General features: G+C 37.0%; 2 protein-coding genes across 7 annotated transcripts in view; one reads left to right on the top strand and one right to left on the bottom strand.

Moving 5' to 3' along the window:
- The window catches only part of LOC139934604 (ubiquitin carboxyl-terminal hydrolase 34-like), an 84,918-nt gene extending 80,218 nt beyond the window's left edge, over positions 1 to 4,700 (top strand). For all 5 annotated transcript variants that reach the window (XM_071928927.1, XM_071928903.1, XM_071928919.1 and 2 more), the window contains exon 76: positions 279 to 4,700. In XM_071928927.1, the coding sequence (XP_071785028.1) occupies positions 279 to 793 (515 nt within the window). In that variant the 3' untranslated portion in view covers positions 794 to 4,700. The remainder of the gene's footprint in view (positions 1 to 278) is intronic.
- Positions 4,701 to 6,643: 1,943 nt separating this feature from the next.
- Positions 6,644 to 18,075, bottom strand: part of LOC139934590 (cation channel sperm-associated protein subunit gamma 1-like) — a 30,952-nt gene continuing 19,520 nt past the window's right edge. The window contains exons 17-24 of one of the 2 annotated variants that reach the window (XM_071928876.1): positions 17,512 to 17,652; positions 15,874 to 16,030; positions 14,457 to 14,616; positions 11,574 to 11,756; positions 10,541 to 10,643; positions 9,646 to 9,790; positions 9,026 to 9,112; positions 6,644 to 8,332 (exon numbers count right to left, since the gene is read on the bottom strand). In XM_071928876.1, the coding sequence (XP_071784977.1) occupies positions 8,241 to 8,332; positions 9,026 to 9,112; positions 9,646 to 9,790; positions 10,541 to 10,643; positions 11,574 to 11,756; positions 14,457 to 14,616; positions 15,874 to 16,030; positions 17,512 to 17,652 (1,068 nt within the window). In that variant the 3' untranslated portion in view covers positions 6,644 to 8,240. Of the gene's footprint in view, positions 8,333 to 9,025; positions 9,113 to 9,645; positions 9,791 to 10,540; positions 10,644 to 11,573; positions 11,757 to 13,075; positions 13,145 to 14,456; positions 14,617 to 15,873; positions 16,031 to 17,511; positions 17,653 to 18,075 lie in introns of those variants that run through there. The other variant, XM_071928884.1, reaches the window with a different exon arrangement.

Raw genomic sequence — 18,075 nt, 5'->3', positions numbered from 1 at the left:
ACTGTTTTATTATTATTATTTTTTTTGTGGTGAATTTCCAACGCGATGTTCAATGTTTTTGATGTTAAGTTTACTTACTCTGAATGATGAATTTCGTATGGGTTTGCTTGTTTGTATGTGTTTTGTGTTGTCATTTAGACTTTGAGAAAGACTCCGCTTCGCGGAATCGTTTTTTAATTGATAGTATTTGTAAATTACGATTCATGAAAAAGTAAATCAGAAAGGTTTATACATCTTCGCAGCTTGATAATATTTATTGGCATCTCCTGTTATCAAAGATACTGACTCGGAGGCCGTCCCCAGAAAGAAAATCAAGTTGAGTCCCGAAGGTGCCGAGACAGAACAGAGGAATTCTCCCAAAGCTTCCACTAAAGACCAAGAGAAGACGGATTCTGATGAAGTCACCATGTCGAAGACTGACGAAGCCGAGCAGAAGAAGACGAGAGATTCTGCCAGCCCTCATGATGGCAGTGATCAAGACGGTGTGGAAGAGGACACAGTGGAAGAGGGTAAGCAGCCGTCATCGGATGCTGAAGGGGATAAGACTTTCTCGTCGGATGCCAAGACGGCAGAGAGTGAGAGACCAAAGTCCCCCCAAAAAGAGAAACAGGAAGCGAAGAACGAGACGCCGAGTCAAGACGTGCCATCCACCAGTACCGCGAGTGTAGCAGTCGCTGACTCTAAAGAGCCTGTCAGAAGGTTGTCAAACTCGACGTTGAGGCAGCAGAACTTTGTGGATGTGCTTGCTAGGAGCATCGAGCAACTGATGAAGTGTTTGGAGCAGGCTGTCTGAAACCAATCGGTGAAAAGGAAAATGTGGAAATACTCTTTCAGTGAAGTCACTCTGTAAAAATCACTGATTAAGTCTGAAGCAGGCTGTGCGATATCACTCGGTGAAAAAAGAAAAGATGCTCTGTGAATCTATCAGTGGAAATAACAATTCAGTGAAGTCACTCTGTAAAAAATCACTGATTGGTTACTCTGTTTGAAACAGGCTGTGTGAAATCACTCAGTGAAAATGAAATCTATCAGTGAAAATACTCATTCAGTGAAACCCCTCATGAAGTTCTTTTATCACTGGGGCAGTCTGTATGAGACCATTCAGTGTGCAACACCCTGTGAAATCTATGGGTGAAAGACTCATTCTGTGAACTCACTCAGTGAAAATTGCTTATTAATCACTGTGCCTGGAGCAGGCTTTGTGAAATCACTTGATGAAAATACTTAATAAAAACTTATCAGTGAATAACCAGGACATAACTCATTGAAGTTTCTGAAATGTTGGAACGAGTTTTGAGGAATCAGTAAAAATCTGTCTGAGAAGTGCTGACTTGGTTTAATCATGAGAAAGTTTTTTCAATGCTTGAACAAGCCATTATTTGGGGTTTTTGCAGTGAATCACTTTTGTGAAATACTGTGTGAAATCACTCAGTGAATCACAAGTTGACTCAGACAGTACTGAATCATTGAGCTTGTGATGTGTATTTCTAGATTGGATCGGGTTGGATGAGGAAAGATGCAAAATCACGATTGAATCAAAATCAATGGGGGAAAAAAATATATATACTGATGAATTGCCCTCTGATTGTACATACTGAAAAAATGCTGTCCTTCAAATCTGTGCAGGGAAAAGAGGCTTGGCTGTGAATAGATATTTATTGTGACTTATTCTCAGCAGACACTTTAAATGTGCATCAATAAGAAATCATTTTAGTTTACCGTCTCCGTCACTAGAGTGAGAGTTCTTACCATGGTCCTACCGTTTGATTTCTTAGTGTCAGACCATTCCCTTGCTGAGAAATCTGTGAGAATAACTTAAAGGCACTAGACTGGTTTGGTAAATTGTCAGAGACCAGCATTCTCACTCGGTGTATCCCAAGATATGCATAAAATAACAAATCTGTGAACACTTGGCCTCAATGGGTCATCGAACTGGCAAGAAAATAATGAAAGAAAAAAACGCCCTTGTTGCGTTACTTTGGGTGATTTCAGATGCATACTAAAAGGCTTCAGCTGAAGTGTTTTATGTTTTTGAGTGAGAAATTACCTCTTTCTCAAAAACTACATGTAATACTTCAGAAGGAGCCGTTTCTAACAATGTTTACTATCAACAGCTCTCCATTGCTTGTTACCAAGTAAGTTTTTATGCCAATAATTATTTTAAGTAATTCCAATAGTGTCCAGTGCCTTTAACAAGTTCTTTGTTCGGCAGTTATAGCCACTGGACTTTGCAACGTAATGCATCAGCGTTTTGGGATCGGTATCATTTGTAAAATCTTGTGAGCCAAATAAAATTGACTACGCACAAATGGATTTGAAAGTTCCTGAGATTGTTTGATACTGTCAGATAGATTGACAACCAACAAGTGTGTGCTTATATGCTTCAGTCACAAACCAAAGTTCGATGACGACTTTAGCATCCTTTTAATTATGTGCCAATTCTTTGAACTAGTAGTTGTTTTTTTCAAAACTGAGATCTACGGTACATTGTAAGTTTTTATTTTATTTGTGATGAGCCGGTGTGAATTTGTTTTTAAATCGTGGCTTGGATGGTCGTACGGAATTAGACGTAAAACATATCCCTGTGACTGAGTTATAGAATGGATGGATAAATAGTTACTTGCATTTTATTTTATAAAACTTTGTTGCTACACCAATGGCAGCTTACAGAAAAGACTAAAGTAAAAAGTGATGAGCCGAGAAATCTGATTGACCTTAATTTTTCCTTAAGGGTTTGAATTTGCCATTCTTGTAACAATTCCTACTGAATTATTTGCCTATTCAAATGGCAGACTATCATATTTGACAAACGGAATCAACAGGGCCCAATTTCATGGCTCTGCTTACCATAAGCAAAGAATTCGCTCTTACTGAAGCAGGGAATTCCATGCTTACGTCAAGCGTATCTCACGGGTAAGCAGGGAATTTTGGCTCGTGCGCATGCGTTATCCATGTTACTATGAATTCTACGCTTACACAGCTAGCGCAGAAATTGCCCTGCAAGCGGAGAATGGTAATCATAAGCACAGAATTCGACAGTAAGCAGAGCCATAAAATAGGGCCTAGCTCCCTCCCATCCACCAACCCAACCCCACCCATACAAATATCGATAACAATTGGCAGCATGAGACTTGGCTCATGGACAATAGTAGGGACCTTTAATGGAGCACAAGGGCTGACACGGGACGAGGGATGTACACTCGCTATAGGCTTTTCAGGCTAATAAATAAACAAAATTCTTAGGGCGAATAAATAAGAATATAATGCAAGCAATAGTCAAAGCCACACATTTGCAACAGCGCCCTCTGCTGCTGGAAACCAAATGTCTTATTTTGGTCGTGGTGGGGGGGGGGGTGCCTTCAATGTCAAACAGCTTGACTTTAACTATTTTGTTTCTTATAATAACATCATTTCTGGATAATTTGAGGGCCTTTTTTGAAATTCAAAATTCTTGTTACATTTTCATCCCATACCATTTTGTGAATTTTGCCCTGTTTTGCCCCTGGAACAGCAAATGCAGCAGTGATGTGACTTGGCCAATATCAACATCGTTTGTGGGGTCTGTTCCCTCTTATGTTTGCTTTGAGAGTGTTGGGGGGTGGGAGGAGCACAATCATGACAATTGTGGAGCTGCCCTGAAGTGTAGAACTTGTTCATACTTGCTAGTTTTAGTAAATGTGGCTGAGCCTTCGATTAAGAATCGTTATTACCCTTCTTCGTTAACTGACCCATTAATATCCTGCCCTATATATTGGGGTTAAGTTTCCTTATTTTTGTATTCAGTACTGTAAACGTCCACTTCAATTTGCATTCTTTCTTCGTTTTCTTTTGGTCTCTCATTTTAATTCCTTGTTTATTTTACAAGGGATATCCCAAAGACATTGATTTCTTATTTTTGTTACCGTGGTGCTGAATTAAGTCATCGACCTCTTAGGAAACCAATTAATATTTTCTAATCTAAAAGAAAAATACCAATCAGTGGCAAAATTAACTTGGTTTTTTAAAGTCCTTTAATCAATGTAAATTGTTCTTCACACCTTAATTTTAATCCATTTTTTTTACGAACAAATTTAACAACCAAACTTGATTTTTGCTGAGGCGCTGTGTAGGTTTTTATGATCTTGATGACAATTTTTTTTTTTTTTTTGCCGCAGACGAAAAACAGTTCGGAATTACATCTGTATGGTGCTGTCCTTTCTAATGAGGGGGGGGGGGGGGGAGCCTAGAGTATTAATGACGGCATATGTAATAATACCAGACGTTAGAATTTGCTATTTATTGTTGGTGTTCTCTTTTAGGACCCATGACTAGTTGTAAAGCTTTGGTTCTTTGGATGCAGACACGCCCCAGTTTGCATATCTTTGGTGTCTTATTAAGAAAAAAGAAAGAAAAAAAGAAAAAAAGAGCTAGTCACAAACAGCATTTATCAACATATAACTATCTGTATGTAAAGTAATCAGCTTATGCTAGAATGTAAAAAAGTTTATTTTAAAAGAAGCCAAAAAAAAAAAAAAATGACTGAATAAATTGCCTTGAGTTAATACATTGTGGCTTGCTTCTATTTTCTTGGGTCGTGTTTGTCGTCTGACCAAGCTGGTAAGCCGAGATACCCAACACATGAGAGCATTTGTCAGGTCGAGTTTCTGTGTAACTTATTTTTTTTTTTTAAGTCTTAAAATTCATAGATTGAGCGTTCCAAATTTAAGGCCTGAAACAGTATTAAATTCAATTATTTGAGTTCTTAAAAGATGGATGCAGTATAAGAAAGTAAAAGAAGTTTTCAATCAACTTAAAAAGAACCAAATTCCGCTGTGTATAAAAAGGTCTGAATAGGTGAAGCCGTTTCTTCTCTGCCTTATTTCTGAAACTTTAAAAAGGGTAGCATTAAAAGGGTCTTACAGGGAAGGTACACTTTTGGAAATTACTCAAAACAAATATTAACTTAAAAACTTACTTGGTAATGAGTGATAGAGAGCTGTTGATAGTATAAAACATTGTGAGAAACGACCCCCTCTGAAGTACTATTTTTTGAGAAAGAGGTAATTCCTCACTAAAATAATAGAAGACTTCTAGCTAGAAGTCTTTTATTCCTCGTCTAACAAGGGTGATTTTTCTGTCATAATTTTCTCGCATCAGCGATGACCAATTGAGCCAAAATTTTCACAGGCTTGTTATTTTTTGGTTATGATGGGATATACCAAGTGAGAACACTGGTCTTTAACAATTACCAAACGTGTACAGTGGCTTTAAAGTCTTTAATTCATGTTTTAAAGTTGTGTAATCATTGTAATTATTGGACAAGGATACTTGGGTTTCTTCCAAATAATTTGAATACATTTAATTAACTTTGAATCCCTGTACATTTCCCCAGCAACTGTCCATTAGCTAAAAGATTTGGCCATAAAACAGCCTCCAAATATTTTTTTTTTTTACTTGTGTGATTTCATATTAATTATTATTCCGTCAACCAACTTCCAAAATACTATAATGTAGTTAGAACAATATTGCCATCTTCATTCATTCTGTAGACACAAAGTTTCGGAGTGGTTGATACACAGCTGTGATGGATCTTTACAGCTGTTGTTCAGGCATTTTGCATATTGTTTGTAAGCTATGACAATATTGACCATGTGGTTGTTCTTCATCAACTAAATTAAGAACTAATGATTGTGCCTGAGGCATGCGGTTGGATATTTACACAGTTGTGAAGCTTTTGTTTTGTGAGGTTACCTGTTCTCTATTCTACTTGTACATGAACAGTGCATAGGACATTTTTTATTTCATTCATCCTGCAAATGCAAAGCAAGTTTCGATGTCACATGGCTGTTTTCGCAGCGAATGTTTCACAGGAGTTGATAACAACTATACTGTTGCGAGCAGAATAGCTTCACATAAATTGATGTTAGAACATCAATGTAAAGCTGCCTGCTAATAAGCCACCCCCCCCCCCCCCCCTGTTATGATGATGTATTCATCGTTGAGAAACACCAATAGTCTGAGAGTTAAAAAGTATTAGGGGCTGGTTTCATAAAGAGTCAAGATTGATCTTAACTGCAAATCAATCGTAGTTGCTCAGTGTGATGTCACAAACCAGATCGCTATATGGTAACTGGATATTTTGTCTGGCGATGAATTTTATTGCTTTGTGAAATCGGCCCAGAATAAATACACTGGAAAGTCTGTACCACACGAGGGCGTATTTTGTTGTACAACTCACTATTGGATGCAGCTCTTTCATTTCAATTTATTCACCCCAAAAAGATAATAGTTCATAAGCGAGGCAGCCCCTGCAAATGGAAAACAAAATTACCAGAATGAGTGCATTGGAAAGTCTGGGCCACTTTGGGATGTTTTTATTGCACATTTAAGACTCTCACTACTTAGAGTGACCCTTCACCCATAGTGTTCTCCCCAACAGTGGTCCCCTGCCCAAGTTCTAGTTCAAATACATGGACCAGGTAAAATTCACTCCAAGTGGTCCGGCTGCTTAGTTCTGTGTTGGAAAGCATCACCATTTCATTTGACAAATTAATGGACTAACTTGTGAAAAGGTATGTGGATGGACTAGTGAATTGAAAAGCTACGTATGTAACCATGGTAACTGATCCAACGATAGTCACTACAAAAGCTAATGGAAATTTTTTGAAAGAAAACCTTAAAATATGAACCAGTGAAAATGCTGGTGGACTAGTGACATGACAAGCTAACTGGTCTTACTGGCTAGTAGCTGAAAAAGTTAAGGGCAAACCCTGGCCCACCAACAGGATCATACACATTAAAGTCAGGGACTAAGACTTTTTAAATGACAAACACGTAAAAAGGTCCATGAGACATAAGTGATATTCCATCAACATTTTATTCAAATTCTTAACACTGGCAAAGCATAATATGTACACTCTATACAACTGTTTTTAAATTCAAGATTCCCTTTGAGAATCAGCATCGACAAGAATTTGCATAATATTGAACATAAGATTTGAAAACGATGATTGCAGGGCAAACTTTCGGTATACAGTAATGTCCAAAGACCCACACTTCTTGTATCACAACTTATATATAAAATAACAAACCTGTGAAAATTTTGGCTCAATCGGTCATCGGAGCCGGGAAAAAAAATAACGGGAAAACCCACCCTTGTTTCCGCATGTTTCGCCGTGTCATGACATGTGTTTAAAATAAATTTGTAAATCTCGATATCGAGAATTGATAATTGTTGAATGTTTTCTCAAAAAGTAAAGCATTTCATGGAATAATATTTCAAGAGAAGTCTTTCACCATTACCTTCTGTTAACCCTGTAAGTTATTTGTAAATCTGTGATCTTTAATTGTTTTTCTGTTCCGAAAGTGTATAATGGCTTTAAAGGATATCAAACTTCAACCTGAGTATTTGAAGGTGTCTTTAACTTCGGAATCTCTTTTATTGTGGAGTTGTTATCTCAGATAAAAATCATTTTCATAAAGAAAAACTACTTACCAATCAAGAAGATCTGTTTAGAAAGACTCTTTTGGGTCAAATACCACTTTTTAAAACAATTTGTAGAAAGAAAAAAAATTAAAAGTTGGTTCCCTCAACTGAAGCTTATACCTAGATCAACTTGAATGAAATCACTGTAACTTATTTGACTAATCCTTAGTTATTATTTAGACACAAGTGTAAAGTTTCCTTCCTGTTTTTGTTTTTAATTTGATTCAAAAAAACAAGCCCCTCCTCCCCCTTTGAATTTTTTTAAGTACTATTATTAAAAAAAACCTGTGCACATTACTCGGCTGGGATTCAAACCCCTGACCTTGGCTATGCTGGTGCAGATGTTTTACTTCTACATGTAGGCCATCGAGCTAGCCAAATGGCTTGAGGTGGTTGGAACCTACATCTTAGCATTGGTAACATGCCGCAACGATTTATAATGTTCATTTTGCATCAGGTATAAAGAATCATTTTGGTTTTTGTCTTTACACAACAAGTGCATTATCAGCACCCATTATTCGGTACTTTCCCAAGTCTTGTGGATAAAATTCACAGGCATGCTACTCGAGTTGGATTCGAACTCAAGACCATTGCCCATTCTGGAGAAGTTGTCTTATACTACTATGGCACTGAGCTATTCCAGTGGCAAGGTTGAATCACATGTTTTAGCAGCGGATACTGTACTTGTTAAGACTTTTTTCTATTCTCTCAAAAAGTTTCTACTAGTCAAGTTTTGGTCGAGGCTGTTAAAAGACTGATACTATTTTCATAGTTTTCATAATCTTTCAGATGTTACATGTCTTGGGATGATGGTTGGAACCTGAAGGTTTGATTGATGGGAACTTCTGGATGGGTCGTTCAAAACACCTGTAACAAGAAAATAGAATTGTGAGTCAATTCAATGCAATTCAAAACATTATTTATTTCAATGTTGGTGAAAATGAGATCAATAAACAAATTTACAGCAATAATTTAAGTCAAAGACAATCAAGAACAGATTGAGAAAAATAGTAAATGCAAACGAAAACAAATATGAAATGAAACTAATACAATGTAATGGATACAGAGCAAACCAATAAGGGGGCATTTACAGAAGCCAAAAAGGCTTGTTTTGAAATGCCCACCGACAAATACCAAAATGAGACATATTACACCAAAAACAAAAGCAACATTTTTTTTTAATTTAAATTAACAGTTTAACTCAAAGAGGATTACGTTGAACACAATATGATAATAAAACTAAAAAGGAAGGTGGTAATAATATCTCAAAATGCAAAAAAGAAAAATTGTGTTTTTCCTTCTTTAGCAGACAAGTGTTAGGATGTTGTCCTAGTTTGAGACCACAGCGGCTAAAAGACTTGATCTGCCGGTGTGTTTTGGCAACCCTGGAAACACATTTCTGACATAAAGTTCACAAACCAAAACAATTTCCAAGAGCTACGCGAGAAAGGGGTAACACCTAAAAATTGCAACAGCAGACAAATACAGAATATATAAAGATAGGTTTGTGTGCAAAGTAAAATGGAGAAACAATTAAACAGAAATAATCTATAGTCTTACCAGGTCTGTTGACGTTGACACGCGAGATGTCCCCTAAACCAAAACCTTCTTCTATATTGAGAACTTCCTCATCAGTCTCGCTGTCATCTAGAAATGTAAACAATAAAAAACAGTCGCTACAAAACAGTTCCATGTTCGATGCGAGAGTATCTAGTCTAGAATTTGATTTGTACAATTCTTAATCAGAGACATTAAACCAGTGCTTGTATGAGACCGACAGATTTTCTTTTGCCAGCTTGGCATTTATATCCCTTTGTGGGAGTTTGTCAAGTTCCCTGAAAGGGAAAGATTATCTAAACAAACAAACAAACAACAAACAAACAAACAAACAAACAAACAAACAAACAAACAAACAAACAAACAAACAAACAAACAAACAAACAAACAAACAAACAAACAAACAAACAAACAAACAAGTATTGTCCACTAGTTACTGAATCGTTATGTCTTTATTTGTGCAATTCCTTACCATATACTTTAAACCAATGTTTGTATGAGATTGGCTGTTGCCAGCCATGGTGGTGTTTATATCCCCTTGTCAGAGTTTGCCGACAAACGAACAAACAAACAAACAAACAAACAAACAAACAAACAGACAACCAAACAAGTCCTCTACCTACCTGATAACTCTGACTCCCTAATGGTTGGCATCGGGGCTACTCTACTCCTTTTCCTACGGGGACGAGTTTTCCTCTTTGGTCTTCTCTTGGCTCGATTGCAGCATACAAAGATCAGGATGATTAACAACGATATTCCCAAAGACCACTAAAGAGGATTCATTACGACAAGAAAAAGAAATAAAACCCTAGAAGTTAAATCAAATCAAGAGTAGGAATGTTTTATTGAGATGTAGGACAGTCGGAATGCTACAAAAAAAAAACATTCATAACTTTTTCTAAGGATCAAAATATCATGGCTGTAATTCCGAGATGACAATAGTTGAACCTTTCTCGGAACTCTTGCCACCCCCTATGAGATTTAAAAAAAGAAATTTACAAATGAATGTTTTGAAACATCAAATGTCTTTCCCTGCTTGCTAAGCTTGATCCCTTCCCCATATATGGTGGTAGCTAGAGGTTACAGGCAGTTGGGGTATCTAGCGGACATTTTTCAGATTTGTCTTAAAAATATCATGCCTGGAATTAATAGTTTATTTCGTAAGAAATGCTTTGGAACGATGAAATGCGTGATATTTGTTTTGTAAAATTGCTCACAAATGTTTGCCAGTTTTGGAGCAAGAAGCTTGAAAACTTCATGCATCAAGCCATGCTGCAGATGTGCACATGTTGAGACGGGTTGCTACACAGAACAGCTTATTAAAGTTGTACCTCATATCCCAATCATGATCGCAACATCATTGTTATTGAGCCATTTACATACATTTGTTTCAAAACATTGATTTACATACAAAGAAAATCTTCATTTTGATTTTTCTGAGGACGCTTCCCTGAGACTGGCCTTTTTTTTCAAAAGACCCACTTTTGGGATTTTTGCGACCGCTAGTTATATACTTACCCCAACTATGATCACTAAATCATTTTTACTGAGTTCTAATCCATGCACTTTTATCGTGAACTGCGTGGTATATTCACAGTAGGTTGAGTCAGAGTCCACATCTCTATAAAAAGGGGGGGAGGAGAAAGGAAACACAAAACCACAATCTCAATTGAGTAAGTTGTCCAAAGAACGAAAATTTAGAATGTGCAAATGTTATCACAAAACAAGAACTTTGTCTATGTCTGTCAACAAGGTCGCGTGGTTAAGACTACTGCTGGAGCTGATTTAATGAATTGCCAAGGATTATATCGAGTTAGGACGAGTAACTAGTCCTAATAATTAGGATTAATCTTAAGGTTTACATGTTACAGTGCAAAGCTGGGACCCGTCCCAAGTCCTAAGATTAATCCTAAGTTAGGAAGAGTTTGGCGAAATCGACAGCTGGTGTTTATGACCACAAGTAGAGTGCGGGGTTCAAGTCCCAGTCGTGCCACTTGTGTCCTTGAGCAGGATATACTTCCCATTATTGCTTTGTCCTTTGGATGTGATATTACATGTATTAAGCCGTAGCTCCTGTGTACTATAATAGGCCATATGTAAAAGTACCTAAGGGTGGATTTCACCTTGGACTATAGTCTTATCTCAAGTAAGAACGTTGGTTACTCCTCATCCTAATTTAGGACTAGCCTTAAGTTTTTAATAACTGAAGGTCCTAAGACTAGTCCTTAGCACTTTCTTTGTAAAATCGACCCCAGAACAATTATCATGGAGAGTACCGGGTACATGTATAGGGGTTATAACACCGGTGTTTCTGGTTCACATAGCAAGCACTCTAGTTTTTAGCCACATCTAACTATGTGTGAAGTTTCAAGTCCATACGAGTTTTGGAAAGGTGCTTTTGTTAGGGGACAAGGGACGAAGAAGAAGTATCAATTAAAATTTAAAAAACTAACAAAAAAAAGAGGTCTTCCGGGCTGTTGGCCTGAACACCTAAAAAGAAAGCACAACGTGGGATTCACCAGATCAAGGCATTATTTCTGAATATAAGTACCTGTTTGTTACTTGGATGACGAAGTAGTACTCTGGTGGCCAGGGGAAGTTCATAGGAACACTGCTGCATGGCGATCCTTGCTCACAGTTCCAGAGAATCCCACTGTATTCATGAGTGAAGATCGGAACTGAACCATTACCGTGACTTCTTACATCGGCTGGTTTCCATATGATAGGTCCCGATCTGGAAAAGAGAGGAGGAACGGTGAAACATGTTGGGGAAATTAGTAAGAAGTCAGAATAAGAAGAAGAAAAATAGTGTAGACCTCAATACTTAAAGGCACTGGATGGACACCTTTAAGTGATTGTTAAAGACCAGCTTTCTCACTTGGTGTATCCCAACATATGCTTAAAATATCAAGTGAACATTTTGACTAAATCGGTCATCGAAGTTGCAAGACAATAATGAAAGAAAAAACACAGTTGTTGCACAAGTTTAAAATAAAATGCTTCAAGTCTGAATTCTTTTAATATTTGAGTGAGAAATTACTTCTTTCTCAAAAACTACGTTGCTTCAGAGGGAGCCGTTTGATTATTTTAACCCTATATAAATATTATAAGTTATCACACAAGCGCGAGTGGAATACAAAAAAATATAGCGCTTACGTCCCAAATCCAACGAGGCTGAAGACCGAGTTGGATATGGGACGCAGACGCGCTATATTTTTTCGTATTTCACAAGCGCAAGTGTGATAATGAATTTATCTTCCAGTCCCACTTGCAACGTGCAAAATTTAAAACTTAGGAGTGTTAGTTCACGCGCACAAAGTTCAGAATGTAATTTTTGCACTGTCCGTATACGGAGCGTGACAAAATGACATTTCACAATACGCACTGTGTAATAAAAACAGAGGAAGTAGGATATAAAACAGAGGTCGTAGCATATATGTTTGTATCCCCCTAGTAGTTCGAGCTTCTGATTAGTGGATTAGCGCGTACTGGAAGAAAAAGATAAATATATATAGTAATACTAACCTGTGAAAATTTAATTTCAAAATGTGGCTGCGTTTTTAAGATATCCTAAAAAATCGGGGGCGATAATTTTGTCCGAACGATTATGCTTCGATTATGCTTCTTCGATTCAAATTGGGGGGGAAATAAAAAAAGGATATACTTTTCCATGACTACATTATACTTCAAAGTAAACAGGTTTCTCAAAACATTAGTGGAAGAAAATAACATCAATCGTTTTGCAATTCACGAAACTATATGTAGCTACATGTATAGACCTTATGCATTGACGTCATCCAGCGGCCATCTTAGTGGAAAAACGGTGACGAAACAATCAAAACGCACAGATTTGCACGCGCGGCGCACATGATTGGCCAATGAACAACCTCCTTTTGACCTCTAGGTGAGGGCGCCCTACTGAAATGACGTCCTGTGCATAAGGTCTATTGAAAGGGCGATTCCATGGTCAGTCGCCTTACACTTTTCTGTGTCATTTCTTGATCTTGGTGCTAGTAGTTCTGTGTGAGATATTCTTCCCACTAAGTTTGTAGACTGATTTGTACTTGTCACCCAAGGCTTTGAAGTGATGATTATAAAAACTTTGTGGGCTTTTAGTGTGCTCTGGATGATATAACGTTGTGAAAGCGGTCAGTCACATTACACAAAAAGGACAAAGAAAAAATTAACTAGTCACAATTCAAAAGTTTCCTCTAACTAAAAAAATTAGAAAAAATTTTCTACATGCAACACCCAGCTCTTAAAAATGAGTATCCAACAGGATACGTATAAATTGTCAGCAACTTAAACTTTTAGGTATACATGGCAAAACCATGGTTAGTCGCATAACAATTTTCCAGTCAATTTACATGTACCAAAGCCTACATGGAGCTCAAGCTGAGTTCTTATTTGGCAAAATTTGGTTCATTCCTTGTCAGCAACTAAAAATAAATTGATTTCATATGTTAGCTATATAACTTCTAAGTGGAAAGAAAGTTGTGACAACAATTTCAAATGAGTGTTTTTTTTATATATTCAGACAACCAATTTTGCTCCTAAACTATGTGAATTTATTTAGTGGGTGGACCCCTAGACTCCATGCAGTGCAGCACGTTATATTAAGGAGAATGGACGAGAAAGTGTAGATTCGTGTATAGAATGTACATTGTAGTAACAAATCTACACTTTAGAGTCTATTCTCTGATACAAACTATTTCCCCCACATTTTGTACTTTTGTCAAATGACTTTTGGTCACGTTTATAATTATGTCGCAAAATTTATAAGCATATTTTCCAGTGCTTGCAAAATTATCAAGTGCAATGTTTTGATCAATTTACATGTGAGTTTTTACTAAAGTAAATTGTTTAACTTGAAATTTTTTTTGGAAATTGAAGCTGAGTTTTTTACATCATGTTATCTTTCAATCATCAAGTTGAACTATGCCTATAGTAGTCACTGTAGTTTGTACAAATCTTTAGTTAAAAAGTCTGGGTACTTTTTGTTGGACACAAAAGACAATGTCCAAAGATTTGCATAAAACTCACACAGTTTGAAGATAATGATGGTAGAAAGCCATTACTTGCTAAGGTGCTGTAGTTTTTGAGAAATGAGTAAAACAAGTCATGAAAACAATTTTCTTCTCAGGAGTCGAAAATTATTTTAGGAAGTAAATCGTATTCTGGGTACTGTTTCACTCATTTCTCAAAAACTACAGCACCTCAGCAAGAAATATTATAAGTGAAGCTTTCTACTATCATTATCTTTAAACTGTGTAAGCTTAATGTGGTTTATTGTTTTTTGTGTTACAAAAAGTACCCGAATCCTTTAAGTGTAGATTCGTTACGAGTCTACAGTTGAGTGTAGATTCGTAAAAATAATCCACACTTTCATCAGTGGCGTCACAGAAATAGTTTGAAAAATGGATTAATGGCTTACCCATTTTGTACATTATACTGAGCGATCTGTTGATTGTTGAAGTATTCTGCATTGGTTGGATTGTCCACACTCCCACCAATCACAATCATTGAATACTGCCCAGTGAACAAACTGGATCTCCCTGTTGCTAGATCCAACAGGCGGAAAACAGGACTAAACTCTGCAATGTGACAAACACAGATAAGTCATATTAATAAAAGGTATTAAAAAAAGCGCCTTTACAAAAAGATCAAAGCGCTGTACAGAATGAGACAAAATCAAAAAGAAGAACAAAAATTCTTCTGAAAATGGCGATAGGAGCATTTTTATTTTCAAAATAGGTTTTGGGTTCATAATTTAAAGCAGTAACTGACATGGGTTGAGTAATCATTATATCAATTCTAGTTACCTTCGATGTAGTAAAGGTGCCAAAAGGGACCCCAAAACTGATGAACTTTCTTTTACTCTAATGGTTGACTTATTTGTTGAAGAAGTATACAGCCAATAATATAAATGGCCTCGCTAAGCCAAAAGCCGGCACTTCATGCCAATACTAAAATCTGGCCAGATTAGTTCGATTGATGAAAAGAAGAGCTTTCAAATAACCTAGTTATGGCCTACAAGATTTTGTCCATGTACACAACGTTTAAAGAGGAAGGGAAATGTTAAATTCATTTTTGTGATGAACTCATTTTCCAACTGATCAATTGTCATTGTATTCAATACCCTTCCAGTGCAAAATATGTTGAAATCCAAAACATCCAACTTTTTCAGAGAGAAATTTTAAAAATGACATCATTGGATTTCGACAAATAATAACTAATGGTCTTCGTATTCCAAGGAGGAATTTTTTAACAGCCAACACTTCAAATTCTTTGCCGTTTTGATTTATTGAAATTCATGAATGAACCAAAATACCCCTATGCAAAAGATTTTCTCAGAATTCTGCATGTACAATCAGGATTCCCCGCTTACGTGCAAGACCGAATTTCTCCGCTAGCCTTGCAAGCGTAGAGTGCTTGGTAACGTGGAGTATGCATGCGCAGTAGCCAAAATTCGCCACTAACCCTGTGAAATACGCTTGTTGTAGGCAAAGAATTCCCTGTTTCCGTAAGCACCAACTCTGTGCTTTCAGTAAGCCCATATTATTTGGAAATTGACAAATTTTGCACTGGAATGGTATTGAATACAATAGCAAGTTGTACCATTTTAATGTGAGGGTAGAGACTTTTCATTATTCCCCAACCCACATGAGAACTCTATTGGAAATGGAGTGCATCACAAAATTGAATTTTGCTCTTCCCTTGCTCTTTAAGACATCAAATCACACTGACACCAAGCCTTGATGTGTCAGTTGTCTTCACTTTCATCGCCATTTCAATTTTTCCAAGACATTAGTGCCTGACTGGTGCAAAGGGGCATCACGAATCTACCTTACCTTGCTTGTAATAGAAGCATGGATACTTGGGATCTGGTATCGGACAGTCATATATACTTGCATACGACGTCCGTAGTTGTTGGAATGTTCCATCAACGTCAAAGACTAGATGTCTACCAGAAGGGCAACCCAGTTGAACACTTAGACTTTTGGTTCCCTGTGGATAAAATAAAACCACAGCTCCTGAAATGTGCCAAATTGTTACCGCGTTAGAGCTTTCTCAAACTTTACTTGTATTACTTCCAGGGGTATATTCATTCATACCCAAAACAGAAACACATTACCACTGCAAACATCATATTCATCATGGACATTAGGACCTTCCTTTAAAAGCAGTGGACACTATTGGTTATTACTCAAAATAATTACCAGCATAAAACCTTACTTGGTGACGAGTAATGCGGAGAGGTTGATGGTATAAAACATTGTGAGAAACGGCTCCCTCTGAAGTGCCATAGTTTTTGAGAAAGAAGTAATTTTCCACGAATTTGATTTCGAGACCTCAGGTTTAGAACTTGAGGTCTCGAAATCAACCATCTTAACGCACACAACTTCGTGTGACAAGGGTGTTTTTTTTCTTTCAATATTATCTCGCAAGTTCGATGACCGATTGAGCTAAAATTTTCACAGGTTTGCTATTTTATGCATATGTTGAGATAGACCAACTGTGAAGGCTAGTCTTTGACATTTACCAATATATTTTTGGCCCCAAATTTTTTGAGTGAAGGGTATTTCAAAGAGTATCACCCGCTCTAATGAAAAAAAGTTTAACTTTTGCTTTTAATGGTCAGGATCCATGGCAAAAATTTAAAACGTTGAGCATAATTTTGAGCACTTTATTTCACTGCTACTAACAATTGGCGGACTTTTTCGAGCAATGGCTCAAATGAAAGCTTGTAACTTTCTCGACCCCCATCAAAATACCTATTGAATTTTAAATCAAAACTTGGGTCAAATCGGCCAAAAATCTGACATAGCAACTTTAAAACTAAACTTGTGTAGTGTAATTCAAAAACCATGCATCTTCCTTTGTTTCTTTGGCTTATTCAGGTATTACAATTTTCACTTTTCGTTTTAATATTCAAATTGCATTGTAATTAAAAAGCACAGAAAAAATATATTTACATTGTTTCAGGTCCAAAGTACACATTCCTAATTTTACAAAATTTTTCATGTAAAGTAAAAACATGATTTTGTTAGGAAGCAATTTCTAAATGAAGCAATTTTGTAGTTAGCAATAACAGGCAAGATATTTTGTCTTTGTAAAAAAAAACACAGCAACATTTTATCAAGTACAGGGTGTGCCCTACTACACACAGGCCTTGAACGTAGCCCTCGTCATGTTCCTCTTGTAAGGGGCACCCCTATGAGGACAATGTAAATTTGTACAGGAACCTTGCACAGGGCACCACAGCAAAAGCACAGGGCACCACAGCAAAAGCATAGGGCACCACAGCAATTGCTGCATGGGTGACGCAGGTGATTTCAAGGCATGTATACATGTAGTGTGGGCTTCAACACTTTTCAAACAATTTAACCACACACTTTTTGTTATTTTTCCCAATAGCAAAAGAAAAGAAATCAAAAATCAAACCTTTGTAGGAAAAATTATCGAGCCTGAATAGCATTGTACATTACCTGTAACTGATTGCCGCTATAAACATCATGAGTGAAACAGTTGAAGGGAGAGTTCCATACGTTGAATGTAACTGACACTGGTCTTAAACCAACACCAGGCACTGACTGGCTACCCAGGTTTCCTCTATCTGCCAGATCCACCTCAAAGAATAAACAAACAAATAATATTTGAATATTTTGTTAGATTCATAAAATTCAAGTTTAATCTAAAATAAGTAGTGTTGTCATCAAGTGCCTGCATGATCCATAGCTATTTGATAATAGTGTCATGGCCGGAGCAGTTAAGCTACTAACAGACTCAGACAATAGATATTTGGTTTGCGGTCACACCATGTGTGCACTCTTGCAAGGTAGAGTTTGTTCTTAGAGAACTGTCTTGCTTTATTCTACTACCACGGAGCAGATTGTTCGGGTGTTCGGGAGACTTCTCAGTTCTGAAAAGAACTGCCCTGCTTTTTAACTATTACCTGGGCGGATGGTATAGAAATAGGCTGGGACTACTACCCTAGCTTAAAGGATTGTAATTAACAGTACTACAGCGGAGTCGGTTCTTGAATTGGTCTC

Source organism: Asterias amurensis, chromosome 1 (genome assembly GCF_032118995.1).
Source record: "Asterias amurensis chromosome 1, ASM3211899v1".
NCBI classification, from domain to species: domain Eukaryota; kingdom Metazoa; phylum Echinodermata; class Asteroidea; order Forcipulatida; family Asteriidae; genus Asterias; species Asterias amurensis.
The sequence above is the reverse complement of the archived record's forward strand: the minus strand, read 5'-3'. Positions and strand labels throughout refer to the sequence as shown.